We start from the raw sequence: 20,000 nt of genomic DNA on the forward strand, positions 1-20,000 counted from the left end.
TTTTAATCACATTTAATCACGTCGATATGTGTTTTATTTGCTATTGTGCGGTGAAGCTGCACAAGAGAAACAAGGTTTGTAGTAAACAAATATATTTTATGTTTGGTATTTTTGGTGGTATAAAGGACATCGATTTATCTGATGAAATTACACAGCATTGATCGAGACCTGTGTTCACTTTTATTACTTCGATAAAAATCTATCAATTTCCCATTCATATCAGATATCTTTATGAACTTTCAGCTGTGTTCAATAATAAACAGAATGTGTTCACAGTAAAATCGATTTACGTGATCAATAGTTTTTTTTTACAAACATCGCTTTAAGACTCCCGTGTGTATTGCAAAAAATATAGGTTACTTCAGATGAAAATCTAGTTTTCCAGCATCAAAAGTTGTTAAAGATAAAATGATTTTAAATCTGGATAAAAACCGTGGAGAAAGGTAGGAAGGGAGGTAAGCGGCCATATAAATATTAATGTGGTAGTTGTTGTTGCTTAGTCCCAGGTCTAACCTCTTTCAGGAAACTTATGATCAAAAGCGATACATCTGTGGTGAGTCTAGGACATTTACAAATACACAAATGTTTTATGAATCTACGTTGTGACTGATGAACTAGAGAATTTGCAAAAGCAGAGTTTCTTCGATAAAGATTTAGTCTGTAATTCCATCTGTCTGTCTGTCTGTCTGTCTGTCTGTCTGTCTGTCTATCTATCTATCTATCTATCTATCTATCTATCTATCTATTTATATGTATATGTAAGTATGTGTGTGTGTAGGTGCGTGTGTTATTAGTTTTATCTGGAGGAAGGGGCCGTAGCCGTGGCCTTCTCGGATCTGAGATCCTCCGAGACCAGGGAGGTTGCTATGGAAATCATTTCTCTCGAACAAGCAGACAGTTACAGGGAAAATATTGACATCCCGCAGAAGGAGGATTGGGTGACGTGGATTGTGTGTGTGTGTGTGTGTGTGTGTGTGTGTGTGTGTGTGTGTGTGTGAGGGAAGAAGGATGATCGGAGAAGAGGGAGAGAGTGAGTCAGGAGAAACTGCGTGAGGGTTAGGGTTAGGGTGCAGGAGTGTTTGCGTGGAGATGACACGCATCAGTTCACTTCACGAAACAGAGACTGTAATAAGAGCAGGAAAAGAGTGGACTGTAAAAATGCGGCTCAGCTGACCGTGGGCAGGTGGGTAACTTTAACCCGATTTGAGGGTCTTTCTTTTAATGTGGTCCACGTTATCTGTGTGGGTAGTAGCAGCACTGACAAAGATGTGCGAACAGTACTCGGGTGTCCCAGCTGAGACCCGTTATGTAGGGTTACTGTTTATTAGCAAATGAGTCTGCTGAAGTCTTCAACCTCAACATTTGGCTCGTCTGATAAACATCTGTTTATTAGAGCACATCACTCGGTTACAAACATTGGAACCACATCTCAGGTGCCCCACCCACACTTTGACTTGCATTTGTTATTGTGCACACAAGTGGCTCTTAACTTGGGCAATCAAATCCCCACTACATGGGGCCGCTTATGTTAAAGAGGCATATAGAGGCATTAGACGTTTAGAGGTGTATGGGTTTTGTTAGAAACAAAATATTTAAACCATGTACTGCATTTATATTTAAATACATTAAAAAGAAATGTTTTTTCGGGTTACAATATGGGTTGGGTTACATTTTAGTGCAGAAAACAGGATTGGTGATGTGGTAAGGTCCAAAATATTTTCATTATGTAAGTCCCAATTTTTATAGATATTCTGCATAAGGGGTCTGAGTCCATGGAAATGTCTAAAAAGAGGCAGATGTTGGATAAAATAGTGGAAGAAAAAGAGGAGAAAACATGGATAAAAAACCACTGCAAAAAACAGCTTCGATTTGATTAAACTAAACTTTTTGTGAAGTAGAAATTTGAGAAATGCCAAACGGTGAAAGGAACCACCGAAGTATCAAAGACTGAGAGCCTTTAATCTATGGCGCTGTCAGATAAATTCGTTCATTCCCCACCCCCACTGCCACATTTATTTTAATCATTTGAATTAAGACCAAAAATATTTTTAGCGTAGTGTTTGTGTTCTTTTTGTTTTGTTTTTTTTTTTTGAGCTCTATTCTTTCTTTACAACTTTTTTTTTATTGTTTTTGAAATTTGAATAAATTTTACTTATTTTCAGAGGTATGCCAACGGAGTGCCATACTGAAATAATACGATCGAATTTATCTGCTAACTATATACATTAATCCCGGAAGGGTAGACCTGCATACTGAAATAATACGATCGAATTTATCTGCTAACTATATACATTAATCCCGGAAGGGTAGACCTGCATACAGCATGGTCTCTCCTTCGGTGACTAATTTATATATATATATATAAAAAAAACATTAACTCATTGCTCAAGCTAAAATATACTTTACCTGAGGTGTTTCGGAGAATCCAAGAAATGGGTCATTATGCAAGATAACCGAGTTCATCTGAAATGAAAATGAAAGATATTTGTTACAAGTCGATATTTGTAAGTTAAACCTGGTAAACAATACTCAATTTCTTAGAATGACTCGCACACACACACACACACACACACATACACAATATATATATATATATATATATATATATATATATATATATATATATAGTGAGAATTTAAAAAAAACAAAAGACGAAGACGGGTGTGTAAACAACAAACAAATGTATTAGTTTAACGCTCGGGAAGTGACAAAGTCTTTTATGTTTCGAGCCTACGTCCTTCAACAGAAAGGAAATAAACAGGGAGAGAAAATAGAAAATATATGTATACATATATACAGTAATCCCTCGACTATTGTGGGTCTTACGTTCCAAACCCCGCGCGATAGCTGAAAATCTGCGAAACAGAAACAGTACTGTACTGTATATTGTTTTAAATTATTTTTATAATTTGTATTCATTCATTTTATTATAAACGCAAAACAACACCGCGGAGGAATCGATGCAAGCTTAAATAACAAACCGCGACAGGTGAACCGCGGTATATATACATAGTATGTATATGTATAAATACGTATGTACACATACACACACAAAACGCATACACGCAAACACATACACACAAACACACACACACACAGACACACAAACACACACATACGTACACGTACAAACAAACACACACACACACACACGCGCGCGCACACTACAAACACACACATGCACACATAATTGGTACGCCGTCGCTTACGACAACGAAGGTTACAGTTGAACCGATTGACGGAACAGCCTCTTCCTGAAATTAACGTGAAAATGGCTGAGTACTCCACAGACGTAGTTCTCGAAGAGATTCAGCATGACACTGAGTGTGACAAGGCTGGCCCCTTTAAATTACAGGTACAACTCATTTTTGCCAGGTGAGTGGACTGAAGCAACGGGAAATAAAGTGTCTTGCTCAAGGATACAAGGTGCCACTGGGTATCGAACTCAGGAGCTTACGATCCTGTCTCGAATAATCTAACCGCCAAGCCATGCGCCTTCACACACAAACAATTGTGTGTGTGTGTGTGTGTGTGTGTGTGTGTGTGTGTGTGTGTGTGTGTGTGTGTGTGCGTGTAGTAATGATCAATGACGCAATATGACAACGGTTATGACCTGGCAAACAAGATGACAACAATGTTGATCAGTAAAATACTACGGCAATAGTTGTGGCCAGTAGCGAGACACCATGACAAAGCATTCAGCAGGTTGGTCGAGAAGATATTTCTTATCATGTATTTCTAATCTTTGCAGAATGTTTGCTCTGGAATGCTAAACCTGCTTCATACCGCCTGTATGTTTTTAAGCCACTCACAACAACTGTAGAACCCATAGACAACAGACACAATGGACAAGTTTTAATGTCTCTCTAGAGCAGAGGTTCTTAAAACATTTTAGAGTTCATGTTCTGGTAGAGAAATTAATAGATCTTACAAAGCATGTGGACAACGTCCCCTTCATCAGGAAAGGGATCCTCATGAAATCACATTATTAACCGCCCTTAATTTTAGTATTAAAAACATTTCTGTCATTCCCCTTTCTATCAGTTCGCTTTTTCTCACCCTTCCTTCCATACGTATCCCACATGGCTTTTATTTACATGTGTTTTTATGTATATTTTTATATATAATCTTTTACTCTTTTACTTGTTTCAGTCATTTGACTGCGGCCATGCTGGAGCACCGCCTTTTAGTCGAGTAAATGGACCCCAAGACTTATTCTTTGGAAGCCTAGTACTTATTCTATCGGACTCTTTTGCCGAACCGCTAAGTTACGAGGACGTAAACATACCAGCATCGGTTGTCAAGCGATGCTGGGGGGACAAACACGGACACACAAACATATACACATACACACATACAAATATATACATATATACGACGGGCTTCTTTCAGTTTCCGTCTACCAAATCCACTCACAAGGCTTTGGTCGGCCCGAGGCTATAGTCGAAGACACTTGCCCAAGGTGTCACGGGCGAATGCTTAGCGGTATTTCGTCTGTCTTTACGTTCTGAGTTCAAATTCTGTCGAGGTCGACTTTGCCTTTCATCCTTTCGGGGTCGATAAATTAAGTACCAGTTGCGTACTGGTGTCGATGTAATCGACTGCCCCCCCCTCTCACCCAAAATTTCAGGCCTTGTGCCTAGAGTAGAAAAGAGTATCTGCTCCTGAATTTAGATGGAGTAGACGGTACTTTCGTACAATACAACGGCGTCCATTCTGGTATTTGTATAACACTCAATGCCGAAAATAGGTACTAGCCCTTCCAGAATTTCCCATATGTAGATTATTGCGTTTCTGTTGCGTTTCTGCTCCAGGGATTGAAGTCGTAGTTTTTTCTGCTTCTCCCTGTAACTCATCTGCTGTTCTGATATAATTTGTTTTAGTGTAGAGACATTGGACCGCTTCAAGCTCTGCTGTTAGTTTGGCACTATGTGGTGGTGACCATGGCTGAGAGTAGTAGTCCAGGCAGCTGAGAACAAAGGTCTTCCACAGGTCAACATAACTTCTTGGTCTCTTGTCTTGAAGGATCTTAGTATCCGTCCTGCCAGTTATCTGCACTTTACTGCCATCTTGGTAATGCGCATATGAAATAATGCATCATTGCCCATACTGATCCCCAAGTCTTTCACTGCCTGTGACACTAGCATTGCTGTGGCTTCAGGTCCTGTATATGCAGGCTGCGATGCATTCGTGAGTTGATAGTACAGTGCTTAAAATTTACCAGCTTTAAACTACACGTTGCTTACTTCAGCTCTCTTGCGACGTTCATCTGGATTTTCATTGCCAGTGATAATTCTGTATCATCGGCGTAGCTAGTGACAGTGGCTGTGCGAGTGACTATGGGCATGTCTAAGAGGGTTATTATAAACATTGACGGCTCCCAAAATATTTCCCAGGGGAACACCACTTAGAACTTGAGTTTGCTGAAACTGGGCACAGGCAGCTGCAACTGCTTGACTTCTGTCTTTATGGAAGTAATGCTGTCACTTTCCCAGTTTACCAGCAATGCAAAGACCTTGCAGCTTATGGCTTATTATGCCACGATCTATCTTATAACCCTTCCTAGGCACAAAATTTGTTTCAACACGCAAATACATATCAAGAATCTTGCAAATCAAAATAAATTAAGATAGTCATCCATGTGTCATACCTAACATATATGCACCATTGACAGGCAACATGCTGCAGTTTTCGTCCAAGATAAAATCTCTTACAGATGTATTAACAAAGGCATTACATCGAAGTATATAGCGTAGGAGTATCGTTGCGAAATGCCTCTGGCGTTCACGATCTTTCGTTTCACCGCCATATCGGACGGAAACAGCAGTTGAAGTTTAAACAAGCAGGGTAACCCGTTTAGAAATTTTTAGAAGACCCTGTATATAGACACAATCTGTCGTTTGGTTTAAACACTTTAACCTGGTCCTTGCGGTCTTTTGACGGAACAGAACTTGCGGTACACAAGTGGAACTAGAAAACCAAAAAGGAGAAATTCAACCTCCTTCCTCCTTCTCCCCCGCCTAGTCTTTGAGATCCTGAAATGGGTCAAGGGTAACATCTTTCCTCGTATAATTAAGTCATGGGAAAAACAATGAAACACATTTATTTTGTCAAAAGTAGAACAAGGACCACTTAGAGTCACATAGCCTGGTGCTTGTGTATATTAATGTGTGTATATATATATATATATACATATATATTCAGCATTGTGTGTGTATATGTGTGTGTGAGAGAGAGAGAGAGAGAGAGAAGAAGAGAGAGTGAAAGAGAGAGTATACATACAGACAGACATACGTTACATATCTATCTGTCTATGATATAGATGTATGTATGTGTGTGTGTGTGTATGTATATATATATATATAGTAATCCTTCGACTATTGCAGGTGATACGTTTCAACCCCACCCCACCCGCGAAATGTCAAAATCCGCGAAGTAGAAACAGTACACCACTGTATATTTTTTTTCATTATTTCTATAATTTGTATATATTTATTTTATCGTAAATGCAAAACAACACCACAGAGGAAAAGACGTAAGCTTAAACAATAAACCGCGATCGGTCAACCGCGATCGGTCAACCGCGATATGGCGAGAGATTACTGTACACACACACGCACACACACACGCGCGCGCGCGGTTGTATATGATTGATTTTGATGTTACTGATGCATTTCGATATGCAATAAGACTGCCATTGGTTTCCATGGTAACCCACAAATATAGAATACTCATCTACTAATGAAATCCTGAGTACTCATTCTTACCCTTCTTAATTGGCGCACGCGCGCATCTATCTATATGTTTGTGTGTATGTGTATATATATGTATGTTTACATATATGTATATATATATATGTATATATATATGTGTGTGTGAGTATATATATATTTATACATATATATGTGTGTATGAGTGTGTGTGTGTGTGTGTGTGTGTGTGTGTGTGTATACATACATATATCTATATATATGTATGTGGTATATGTATGTGGTGGTGGTGGTGACGATGACTACGATTTTGATGATGATTGACTCCTATGTGGGAGAGGATTAGGCTGCCATTCTTGTTGATAATGACATTAAGGAGAGTACTAAATTCCACAATTAAAAATAATTAGTGTAACGCATTAATTATATCAGTAATTAATTCCGTTTATAATGGATTGAATTAGAGACTCACTGATCTTAAAATCCCAGAAAGGGGAAGGAGTAAATTTAAAATTCAGGATGGATTACGAAATCATTCACGAAGGAAAGAAATCGTGCATACAAACGAATATAACTGGTACTCCGTCGGTTACGACGACCAGTGTTCCAGTTGATCCGATCAGCTTGCTAACGAACAGATTGCTCGTGAAATTAACGTGCCAGTGGCTGAGTACTCCATAGCGTAGTTCTCAAGGAAATTCAGCGTGACACAGAGTGTGATAAGGCTGGCCCTTTGAAATAAAGATACAACTCATTTTTGCCAGCTGAGTGAACCGGAGTAATGCGAAATAAAGTGTCTTGCTCAAGGACACAATTTGTCGCTGGGAATCGAACTCACGTTCTTACTATCGTGAGCCGAATACCCTGACTACTTAGCTACGTGCCTTCACAAAATATTATACACTTATCATAAAAGCCACGACGGGAGAATAAAGACAGCTTTGCAGATTAACGAAAGGCTTGTAGATTAAATGGTTTCTATAAAGAAGTAAATAGACAAAGATATATATATATATAGTATACTGTTTCATGAAGGTAAGATCAACAAAAGAAAGTATTCCATCTGGTGAGAGATATTGTTTAATGAGCACAGTACATATTTTTATGAGATACCAATAGTTTCATGCTATATAAATATGTTCTTTTACTTGTTTCAGTCGTTTGACAGCGGCCATACTAGAGCAATGAAATCATTTGATCTGGTAGTTCCGGCGGCCGTAGTCAGACGGTTCCCATCTGTTAACGATATAAATGCGTGTGCTTTTTTGCACCGCCAATCCATATGAGAGATCCTCTCAAGGAATAACTCCGTATTCAGTGTCCTAACATAAACGTCCACATTACGTTGGTGATAAAGATTGCCTTCTCTCGCTATTAATTATATATGTATTTGTACACACACACGCATGCGCACTCGCACACACATGTATGTACCTATATACGTGTACGTATATCGATACTTCTTTACATAAACGGTTCACAGCTCTCTTGTATAACCAGTTGATAATGCACTCGCTGCATGCAACCAAAATCAAAAGAATGTAGTTTATTAAATCCTGAGATATCCTCACATCTTACCATGTATTTAACACAAAATTTAAATAATATTCACATGCAAAAGAAACAAGTCGGTTTGTTATATTCCTCTCAAAAGACATGAGAGTCAGCAATCACTGTGGTTATTGTGTCGCTTTAACGTTTTTAGAACTTCAATTGCATATCATGAATAAATGAATATATATTACATTGAAACACACACATGTATATACATATATAGATAAATACATTTATATACATATATACATACAGACATACAAACACATATACATATGTATATATGTATATCATTTAAATATATTTCTTAAATCTATCTATATATATATATATGTGTGTGTGTGTGTGTGTGTGTGTGTGTGTGTGTGTGTGTGTGTGTGTGTGTGTGTGTGTGTATGTGTATCTGATGGATTCTCTTGTGAACAACAAATAAATTTTCAGTAAAATCAAGCATTAATCATGTTCTATGGACATGAAGGTGTCTCTTGAGGCCTGCTGGTGTCTTGCAAACCTTTTGGCAAATGGGACAAGTGTTGAGGACTCAATTGGCTTGAGTGCTTGTGGATCGGTTACTATGTGTTTTCTTGAGTGGATGGCAAGGCCTGCTTTGCATCATGCCACAAAACCACAATGACAGGTAAGGAGCTGTGTTTTGCCAGTTTGCCTCCATGCTCTCATGAAGTTGGTCCCGGTATTGGAGTCGATTTTGCTCAAATTTTTGATCTGAGGAGAAACAGGACTGGTACCAGATCTTGCATTCTGATGCTTTGTTTTCCCAGGAAGAAAAGAGAATGTTGCATCGTTTCAGATTGTCTTTTAGTTTGTCTTTAAAGCGCAAGACTGGCCTTCCAATTGACTTTCTTGTTGGGAATTGGTCAAAGAGAAGTTGCTTCGTAATTCTGATATCACTCACACGTGAGAGATGACCTGGCCATCTTAGCTGTATTTTGATGAGGATGGCTTCAATACCTGATATGTCGCATTTTGTAAGTAGCTCACTATTATGAAGACAGTCACTCTGTTTTGGAGATAATACGCAAGCATTGCATATGAAAAGCGTCAAGCTGATTGAAGTGCTTTCGGTACAAAGTCCAAGATTCAGCACCATAAAGCAATGTTGTCAGGACCACTGTCTTATATACATTGACTTCAACGATACGTCGTGGTTGTTCTATAACCTGTGATAAAAAGTGGAGCTAGCCTTCCCGATTCTGAACTCGATTTCTTTATCCATCTTCGCATCATTGGACACAATGGAACCAAGATAAGTGAAGGAGGGAAACAGTTTTTAGTGCTTTCCCATCAACATATACATTAGGGGCAACAGTGGAAGGATGGTCACGAATGGACTGATGGACAAGCTCAGTTTTCTTGATGCTGATAGTCAGACCAAAGGCCTTCGATGCACGTGAGAAGTTGTTTAGAATCCATTGCATGTTCTCAAGGCATATATATATATATATATATATATATATATATATATATAGAGAGAGAGAGAGAGAGAGAGAGAGAGAGAGAGAGAGAGGACCTGGAATAGTTGGTAAACTGGGAGAATGGCTGCATGACTTCCTAAAAGATAGAAGTCAGGCAGTTTCAGTTATTGATGCCTTCTCTAATGAAAACAAAAATTCTGAGTGGCATTCCCCAGGGAACTCTCTTGGGACCATTACTGTTTATAGTAGCTCTCTTATACTTGCCCATCGTTACTCAGCCTGTCACTAGCTACGTCGATGATACATAATTATCAAGATGACAACAAAATGCAGACAAGTGGCAGGATGGATACTAAGGTCGTTCAAGACACGAGACACAGAAACCATGTTGACCGCGGAAGTGCCCAAAGGTACCATCCACTCTATCTAAAGTTAGGACCAGGTACTGAAATGACTTGGGGTTCAAGGGCCCAGAGCTCTTCAATGCTTTGCTAAAAAAATCAAGAAACCTACACGATGTGGATGTGGATGTGGATGTCTTGTAAAAAAACAAAACGGGATATTCTCCTCTCTACGATACCAGACGAACCAACGTCTCAGCATGAAGTACAGATGAAGGCAGAGGTGTCAAACATACTCACTCACCAAATGAGTCAACAACTAAGCTAAAAGCGCATGCAGGAGTGGAGATATGAAATCCCACCATCCTGAAGAAATCGACCGAAAAAGAAAGCTGTAAGCTATGTCAAAAGGTACAAAATTACGATGGTGCTCCAACATGACCGCAGCCGCATAACGGAAATGAATTAAAGAATAGAAGATATATATATATATATATATATATATATATATATATATATATATATATATATATATATATATATATATATATATAAGCGTCAAGAATATGGCAACTGGAATGAACGAGCGGGGCTGGCGTTTATCATGGAGTAATGGCAAGTTGACTGGAGCTCAATTTATTTATATGTATGTATGTATGTATGTATGTTTGTATGTATATATAAATACACATCCTATACTCTTTATGTCTACCCGAGTATTGTATCTAAAGCCGTCTGTTTATCGTCGAAACATTACTAGGACTCAACACACAAAGAAATCATCCATCTGGAAACTATGGGTGGTCATGACAACTGTTTTCATGGTGTATGTATTTCACACAAATCAAACCTTCTGACTGGAGTAATGGCAAGTTTAAATTCTTAATTTAAAAACCAACTGAAGAAAGACAAGAATGGTTGAGGAGGGGTTGTAGTGAGAAGTAGAAAGGAAAAGAGAAGATGGAGGGAAAAGTGTAGCGTAACTGAAGAGGAGTTAGTTAAAAGGCGCGAGGTAACGGCAACTCGAAAAAGAAATAAAACTGGCGATAAACTTTGAAGTTTGAGAAAATGGTTAGGGAAGCTAGATGAAAGGAAGTCCGATATCTAACAAAGAATAATTTAAGAATGAACGAGAAACGTTGTAAAAGAATGAGCGAGAAACGTTGTGAGCCAGTCGATTTCAGAGACACTTAGTAGACAATTAGCTTATCATAATTCATAGCAGTCAAGGGTTAGATAAGAAGGAGATAAAAAGATAAAGATAGAAATAAGTAGACGTTAACGGGGTACAGGTGATGAAGACTGCAAAGTGGGTCTGTCGTGTATAAAGATGAGTTCAACGGGAAGAGGAGGCAGGAGAAATGACGGTGCGCTGGTAGGAGATGGAGAAGGCGAGAAATGAAACTGAATATTGTAAAGAAGACGAATGTTGAGGAAGTGTAAGAGCGAACGAGTGGAGCGGAATAGGAAGGCTGACTTATTTCGGTCAGAATGTAATGATTTATAATAATAATAATAAGAGAAAGTTTTGTAATACCGGTGACAGCATTACGTCAGAAAAGCGATTAAAGAGGCAGACCTCACCCTCATGTAATATCCTGAGCGACTCACAACAGCATTAATTACATGGTAGTCGGTTTCTCGTGTACGGCATTCCCATATCAATTATGTGCCGGAATATGTCTTAGGGAATACCATCAGCTTTGAGGTGATGGATGTGGCTGGCCAGGGAGACAGATCGTTTCTTATTAGTATTTGAAGAGTTCAGATGAGCAAGAAATCGGCTCTATGCAAAATCTGGCGGCGTGCGACCGGGTGGTGACAACAGTACATTTATAAACAACATTACAACTTAAGCAATTATCTCTCAAAGGATAGTTAAGAGGTATTCTGAGGTCGATTCGAATAGTTGGCACCATTGTTAGTATTGTAGTCAGAGTTATGAACCTTTACCGTCTTCATTATTAGCATTGAAATTGTTTACATAGTTAGGATTATTCATGTAATAATTTTTGTTATTACACATACAGGTAACAATATTGTTATAGTTGGGGCAAATGCTATTCACGCTATGCGTATAATTACTAGTATTACTAAATATTCACGCTATGCGTATAATTACTAGTATTACTAAATATTCACGCTACCGTCTTTAATAGTAGTTTTAACCACAGAGTATAGTTTTTGTCAAAAGTAAACACTAGCATTCACTCTCTCCGTTCTATTCTAATATTCAGCAATTGGTCGTTCAGCCCGGTTGGTTAGTAGTGACCTATAATCCCTCGGCTATTGTTATTGTTACTATTATAAGTGACATTGACGGTATCCACTCCATTGTTAATGCTATGGGAACGCTAGTGACGGATCTCATATACATACATACATACATACATACATACATACATGTACGTATGTATAACTCATACATGTATGTATGTATGCATGTATGTATGTATGTATGTATGTATGTATGCTTGTATATATGTCATTGTTCAGTTTTATTTCAAGATTTTTTGCCAATAGAGAAAGAGCCAGTTTCCAACGTGGATCCAAGGCTCTTTCATTGAAATTTCAACATCAACGACAGGGTATCTTTGTATGTATATATGTATATATGTATGTATGTATGTATGTATGTATGTATGTATGTATGTATGTATGTATGTGCAGATTTGTATGTTTTATGTATATATTTGCATATCTAGAAATGCTCATATATACTTAAACGATAAACTTCTAGGAAGTTTTACAGATTTTTACAGTTCCAGTGATGGATTGGATCTGTAGTCTTCGAATTAGCTTTCTCCTTTCTGGTTTTGAGAAGCCTAATTTCTCAAGACTGGTATTTAGGCAGTATGTTACATATCCTAGGGCCCCAATAATTACAGGTATAAACCTGAACTTGTAATCTAGATAGAGTAACTGCAGATTTCTCATGTATTATATACAGAGTGCGTAAGGTATTTGAGGACATACCTTTTGGGGGGTCATTGCTGCATTTTTTGCTGACTCTGTATAATCTTTGTCTCAGAAAATAATAATAACAGACCCTCAGTTTACTTAAGAAATGAAGAGGCATGCTGTTATTGGGGTTATAAAGGCTGAGCTTAGCGATTTAGAAATATCTCGAGTTTTAAAAGTTGCCAGATCTTTCGTCTACAAAGTTCGTAAGGAGTTAGAGACTGAAGATGGAAACGTATCACCAGTATCAAAGCATAAAAAGCATTCTAAACGCTTTGAAATCATCAAAACACCTGAATTAATCCACCAAGCTCAACAGACCATTGATTACAATCCCAGAAAATCCATGAGGTCAATTTCAAAAGATCTCCATGTGTCAGAAGGAACAGTCAGAAATGTTGTCCACAAAGACATCAGATATAAGTCTTATATGACGAGGAAAGGTCGATTCGTCAGAAAAAACAAAAGAAAATCACTACATCATATGTGAAAGGCTTTTAAACAAACTGAAAAATCCAGCAGAAGATTTGATTTGGTTTTTCTCAAACGAGAAAAACTTTGACCAAGATTAAAAAGTTAACAGAAGAAACGACAGATGGTTATGTGCAGACCCTTTTGAAGTTCCAAGTGTTATGCATACAACATTTCCTGCAACTGTCATGGTTTTAGGGGTTGTCAGCAATGAATGACATGTGATGCCTCCTTACTTCTTTTCACAAGGCCTTAGCGTTAACTCTGCCACCTACACTGAGGCCCTGGAAATTATTGTTAAGCCCTGGATAGACAGCGTATTCAATGGAAGACCATATATGTTTCAGTAAGACCCTGCACTATCACACATGGCTCTAGTAACACAGGAATGGATGGTTGAAAATTTTCATGATCACATAATCCCTAACATTTGGCCTCCTAATTCCCCAGATCTCAATCCATTATCACAAAAGGAATTTCTATCCATTTTCAAATGTATAATATTGTACCAAAGACATTTTTCTCTTTCTCTCTCTCTGTCTCTTGATATATATATATATATGTATATATATATATATATATATATATATATATATATATATATATATATATATATATATATATATATATATATATATATATATATATATATATATATATATATATATATATATATATATTTATATATATATATATGCATATATATATGCATATATATATACATATATATATATATACATATATATATATATACATATATATATATATATATATATATATATATATGCATATATATATGCATATATATGCATATATATATATACATATATATATATATATATATATATATATATATATATATATATATATATATGCATATATATATGCATATATATGCATATATATATACATATATATATATACACATATTTATATACATATATATGCACACACATACATATATATGTATGTATACACACACACATATATATATATATATGTGTGTGCATGCATGTATACGTGATTAAATGAACACGCTTACCTCATTAATTGAATATGAAGCGATCAAGGCTGTGGTTTATTACGTAAGAACGTTTTTTTTTTAATCTAAGGAATCCAAACGATATATATCCACTCTTTACAGGCGAAACAGTGTCAGTATTAATGGTCAGTACAAATATATCCTGATTCACTGTACATTATCTCACAAAAACATAAAACGGGTGTCACAGGATCAGTAAATAATGAAGATATATTTCTCTTAAGAAGGTTTGATTTGTGTGAAATACATACACCATGAAAACAGTTGTCATGACTACCCATAGTTTCCAGATGGATGATTTCTTTGTGTATTGAGTCCTAGTAATGTTTCGACGATAAACAGACGGCCTTAGATACAATACTCGGGTAGACATAAAGAGTATAGGATGTGTATTTATATATACATACAAACATACATACATACATATATATAAATAAATGTGTGTGTGTGTATGAATGTATGTGTGCGCGTATGTATATGTAAATATATTGATTGGTTGATTGACTGAATGACAAACTGAGATGGCTCGTACAAAATGTCCTACTGACAGGCAAGTTCACTACCTACAGCTTACTCTTCATTTATGATTAATAAAATCGATCAATAACTATCGAATAGAAATCGATAGCAAGAAGAGACGAAAAGCGGCAAAATTAAATTAAGTTTCACAGTATGAAATCTATATAAATATATAGTTTTAGGGAACCAAAGACCCCAGGACTTATTCTTTGTAAGCCTAGTACTTATTCTAATGGGCTCTTTTGCCGATCCGCTAAGTTACAGGGACGTAAACACACCAACATTAGTTGTCAAACGTTGGTGGGGTGGGGCAGGGACAGACACACAAACACACACACACACACACACACACACACACACACACACACACACACACATATATATATATATATATATATATATATATATATATATATATACGATGGGCTTCCTCAGTTTCCGCCTACCAAGTCCATTCACAAAGCTTTGGTCGACCCGAGGCTATAGTAGAAGACACTTGCCCAAGGTGCCACGCAGTGGGATTGAACCCAGGACCATGTGGTTGGTAAGGAAGCTACCTACCACACAGCCCTCCTGTGGCTATATTTATAATACACACACACATACACACATATATAAAATAAGTACTGCACAAAAAAGATTTGGATTTTTGAAGTCATTTGGGAATTCCCCATGTGTAATGTAGATGAAGAGTGTGATTAATAAGACCAACAAAGCTGACGTAATTTCCGTTTTTATAGTATCTTTTACAAACTGCAAAACGTCATAAGTTAGAATTTTTGTAGGCAATAAGGGGTCCCTGAGTGCTTTTATTTGATCCCTATGTAACAGACGACAGCAGTGTCAAGTGATCAGCCGAGATATTACTTGACATATTGTTAAAATATATCAAATTTTCATTGTCGAATACCAAATAAGGAAAGTAGCGAAAAAAAAAAAAAAAAACTCGGGGAAAAACCTTATCTTTTTTTGTTTTTCCAAAATTTCTTTTTCCTCTTCAGTTATAATGAATTACAGTTTTATTAACAATTAAAACTATTTAGACATCTTATAACTCATCTCCAAACAAGTACATCATATTTACAATGCTTGGATCACGTTGCCAAGTGAAACAAACGTTATTCAAGCGAATGTGTAACTTTTTTGGGGTCTTTTTGCTACTTAATTTATTCCATGAAACTACAAAATGGAAGAAATTGAAGAAACTAAGCGAGAAAAGCAATGGAGATTAGACCAGCAAAGAAAAAGGGAGCAAAGAAAAAGGGGTCAAAGATTGGATAAAAACTAAAGTATAGTTATTGCTCGTCTGCCATATTTCTTTATATTACTCACACTGACAAAGTTAACTTTCCAAAGTCACCTGTAACACTCTAGTACACACTCACACACACAAACACACACACACACACACACACACACACACACATAAGAACACAGACACATAGACACATGCCTGTGTATACGAGGTTCTAGAAATAGTGTGAAAGTGGGCATACGTTGTTTTTATTAACAGGCGTGGGTCGTGCAAATTGCTAATGCTGGTAGAGTAACTCTTCCTCTATAGCAGTGGTTCTCAACCGGGGTCCATATGACCCTAGGGGGTCCACATGATCTTTGGAGGTCCACATGACCTTTGGGGGTTTATATGACCTTTGGGGATCCACATGACCTTTGGAGGTCCACATGACCTTTGGGGGTTCATATGACCTTTGGGGGTCTACATGACCTTTGGAGGTCCACGTGACTTTTGGGGGTCCACGTGATCTTTAGGGGTTCACATGACCTTTGGGGGTTCATATAAGATTTTGTTAAAATTAATTTGCAATAAATTGCTTCTACTTCTGCAAAACACAAAATATTTCGTAGTAAAGATTGTTTGCCAACATAACATGGCAGTCCTGGTTTAGGACGAATGTTGCTGTAATTTAGCCTGGTGTCGAAGGATGAAACAAAGGCTCAGTCACACCTTTTCCCCAACGCCTAGGATGTTCAGAATCCAGCAATGAGCAACGAAAGTCATGGAGACTGTTTTGCAGATGACAAGGGTGCTATTCTCCTTTGATCTTTTGGAACATGACAGTGACGGTACTACATTGAGACACTCAAAAAGCTTAGAGAAACCATTCGAAGGAAGAGATCGAAGAAGAATCTAGAAACGATCAATATTCACTATGACAGTACATGATCAAACCTATGTTCGGCAACAAATCAAGCAACCGGCAATTGAAGCTGGTCTCAATGATCCGCCCATTCTATCAAAAAGTCTGGATTTGGTGTCCTTCAATATCTATCTGTTCAGTATAATGAAGGACGGTCTTCAGGGACAATGGTTTAATGGCATAAGCAAAGTGAAAGTGGCCGTGAAGATGTGGGGTACAACAATCCGCTCCTGAATTTTATCAGAGAGGATCTCAGATTTGAGTTCATCGACGGCGCAAATGCTTCACCTAAAATGGGGATTTATGTTCAGTTGTAGATTTGTGTAGAGGAAGAATTATTCTTCCTGCAGAGGCAATTCGTTATCGTTGGGATTGTTGATATCATTGTTGTTGTTGTTAAAGGCGTCGAGCTGGTCGAATCGTTAGCAGGCTGGTTAAAATGCTTAACTGCATTTCTCCCGACATTACCTCCTGAGTTCAAATTCAGCCGAGGTTAACTTCGCCTTTCATCTTTTCGGGATGGAGCACCAGAGTCGATCCAATCGACAACTACCCCTTCCCCAAAATTTTTGACTTCATGTCAATAACAAAAGAACCATTATTATTGTTGCTGTTGTTATATGGAGACATCGTTACATCAAAATCATTCAATGAAATCATTTATAAAAGAAAAGAAAAGAAAATAGGATAATTACAGGAGCTGACTTCAGTGTAACTCCAAACATCTCCATGACGTCATCAACTGCGGCGGCGTAGTTGACGTTTCGATCCAGAGTTAGTGATTCCATCCACAGACATCAGGCGGTAGTAGATCTGCAGAAGAAACCATTGGATGCTTTAGGACATTACACTTTATATTTTTGAGGATATAAATCTGTCTATCGATATATGTGTGTGTGTGTGTGTGTGTGTGTGTGTGTGTGTGTAGATAAATAGATAGATAAATAGACATATAGACAGACAGATAGATAGATACATACATACATACATACATACATACATACATACATACATACATCGGTAGATATCTCTAACCTTTTACTTGTTTCAGCCATTAGAAAGCGGCCATGCTGGGGCATCGCCTTGAAGAATTTTAGTCGAACAATTCGAGCCCAGGACCTTCTTTCTTTTTAATGCCTGGAACTCATTCTCTTCGTCTCTCTTTGTCGAACAGCTAAATTATGAGGACGTTAACAAACTAACACCAGTTGTCAAGCGAGTGGGGGGAGGGGAAAAACACAGATACAAAGACACACACACACATACACGTACACATGCACGCATACACACACATACACAGAAACACATATGCGAAGGGCTTCTTTCAGTTTCCGCCTATCAAATATATTCACAAGGCTACAGAAGAAGACACTTGCTAAGGTAACACGCAGTGGGACGAAACCACACAGCCATGTCAGTGCTTTTCTTCCTTATAGGGCGGGTCTACGAAATAAAAATCCTTTCAAGTCCGGGGTCGATGAAACGATTAAACTTTCCCCTAAAATTACTGACGCTCAGCCTTATTATTATTATTATTATTATTATTATTATTATTATTATTATTATTATTACTATTATTATCGATGATTTGACTCGGGGTCGTTTTTATTCCGGGTAGAATTTATGTGGGTAGCGGGTAACTATCTGTGACCTGAGGCATCCTTAAGCTTTCAATGGTCTTTTAAGTGCTTAGAACCCCCTGGTAATCTTTCCTGTACTTAAGAGGAAAACTTTCTGTAGAAGCTCTACAGGACATTCCATTCCAATCTCCTTCAACCATTTCTCTATATCCTTACACACAGTTGCCAAATGCACCAATTATTATAGGCAGAACCTTGACAGTCTTCAGCTGTGTAAAGTCTTTCTCCAATAGCCTTGTGCTCCATCCGGGCCAGGTCCTTTCCAATTTGCAATATTTTAAACTTCAGTCTCACTGTATATAGATTAATTCTGACGTCTTGGCACACAGGTGGAAAGAGAAAAGTTGTCTTTCCACCTGTGTTGGCCACTCTGCACTTTCTTTATGTGCCACCAGCCGCTTCCACAGTTTTCTTTAAAATAATTTACGTTTCTCCCCCAAAAAGCCGCCTTCTATTTGATTGAAATAGTCTATTCTTCTCAAAACCTTTGCATCTAGCATAATATCTTTCCCATTTCACCTTCATTATTATTATTATTATTATTATTATTATTATTATTATTATTATTATTATTATTATTATTATTATTATTGCTGTTGTTGTTGTTGTTGTTGTTGTTGTTCATAATGATTTAATGAAAACTAACAAAGCTTAACAAGTGAACACGACTTCATTTGCAGTAGTAACCAGGCGTCATTACAGTGATGTATCAGATAACCCACAAATTGACTTCAAGCATATCTGAAATGGAAAATGTTATGGGGTGGATAAAAATCTATGTAACCAATGGCAGTTTTGGCTTTGATCTTTTCAAGATCGATCAAATAAACATTACTGCGCAAAAAGTGATCGATTTAATCGACAACACCCTTCAGTTTATTCCAGCATGGCCACCGTGAAATTATTGGCGCCAGTTAAAGTAAAATTGAACATCATTAATTCATGTTTAATCGATCAGCTAATTTTCACCTATCAACTGAATCATGTTTCATCAATCATCTCAATCATGTTTCCTCAATCAACTGAATCTTATTTCATCAATCAACTGAATATTTTATCAATTAATTGGATCATGTTTCATCAATCATCTGAATCATGTTTCCTCAATCAACTGAATCTTATTTCATCAATCAACTGAATATTTATCAATTAACTGAATCGTGTTTCATC

General features: G+C 37.3%; 2 protein-coding genes across 3 annotated transcripts in view; one reads left to right on the forward strand and one right to left on the reverse strand.

Moving 5' to 3' along the window:
• Positions 1-20,000, reverse strand: part of LOC128248313 (uncharacterized) — a 76,142-nt gene that overhangs the window by 4,647 nt on the left and 51,495 nt on the right. For both annotated transcript variants that reach the window (XM_089354587.1, XM_089354586.1), the window contains 2 exons: positions 17,886-18,003; positions 2,407-2,463 (listed from right to left, as the gene is read on the reverse strand). In XM_089354587.1, coding sequence (XP_089210713.1) covers positions 2,407-2,463; positions 17,886-17,978 — 150 coding nt within the window. In that variant the 5' untranslated portion in view covers positions 17,979-18,003. The remainder of the gene's footprint in view (positions 1-2,406; positions 2,464-17,885; positions 18,004-20,000) is intronic.
• Positions 2,635-20,000, forward strand: part of LOC149134528 (uncharacterized) — a 35,473-nt gene continuing 18,107 nt past the window's right edge. Inside the window, exon 1 of the transcript XR_016242488.1 lies at positions 2,635-3,705. The gene's annotated coding sequence lies outside the window, so the exon portion shown is untranslated. The remainder of the gene's footprint in view (positions 3,706-20,000) is intronic.

Source organism: Octopus bimaculoides, chromosome 7 (genome assembly GCF_046866305.1).
Source record: "Octopus bimaculoides isolate indiv1 chromosome 7, ASM4686630v1, whole genome shotgun sequence".
Classification (NCBI taxonomy): domain Eukaryota; kingdom Metazoa; phylum Mollusca; class Cephalopoda; order Octopoda; family Octopodidae; genus Octopus; species Octopus bimaculoides.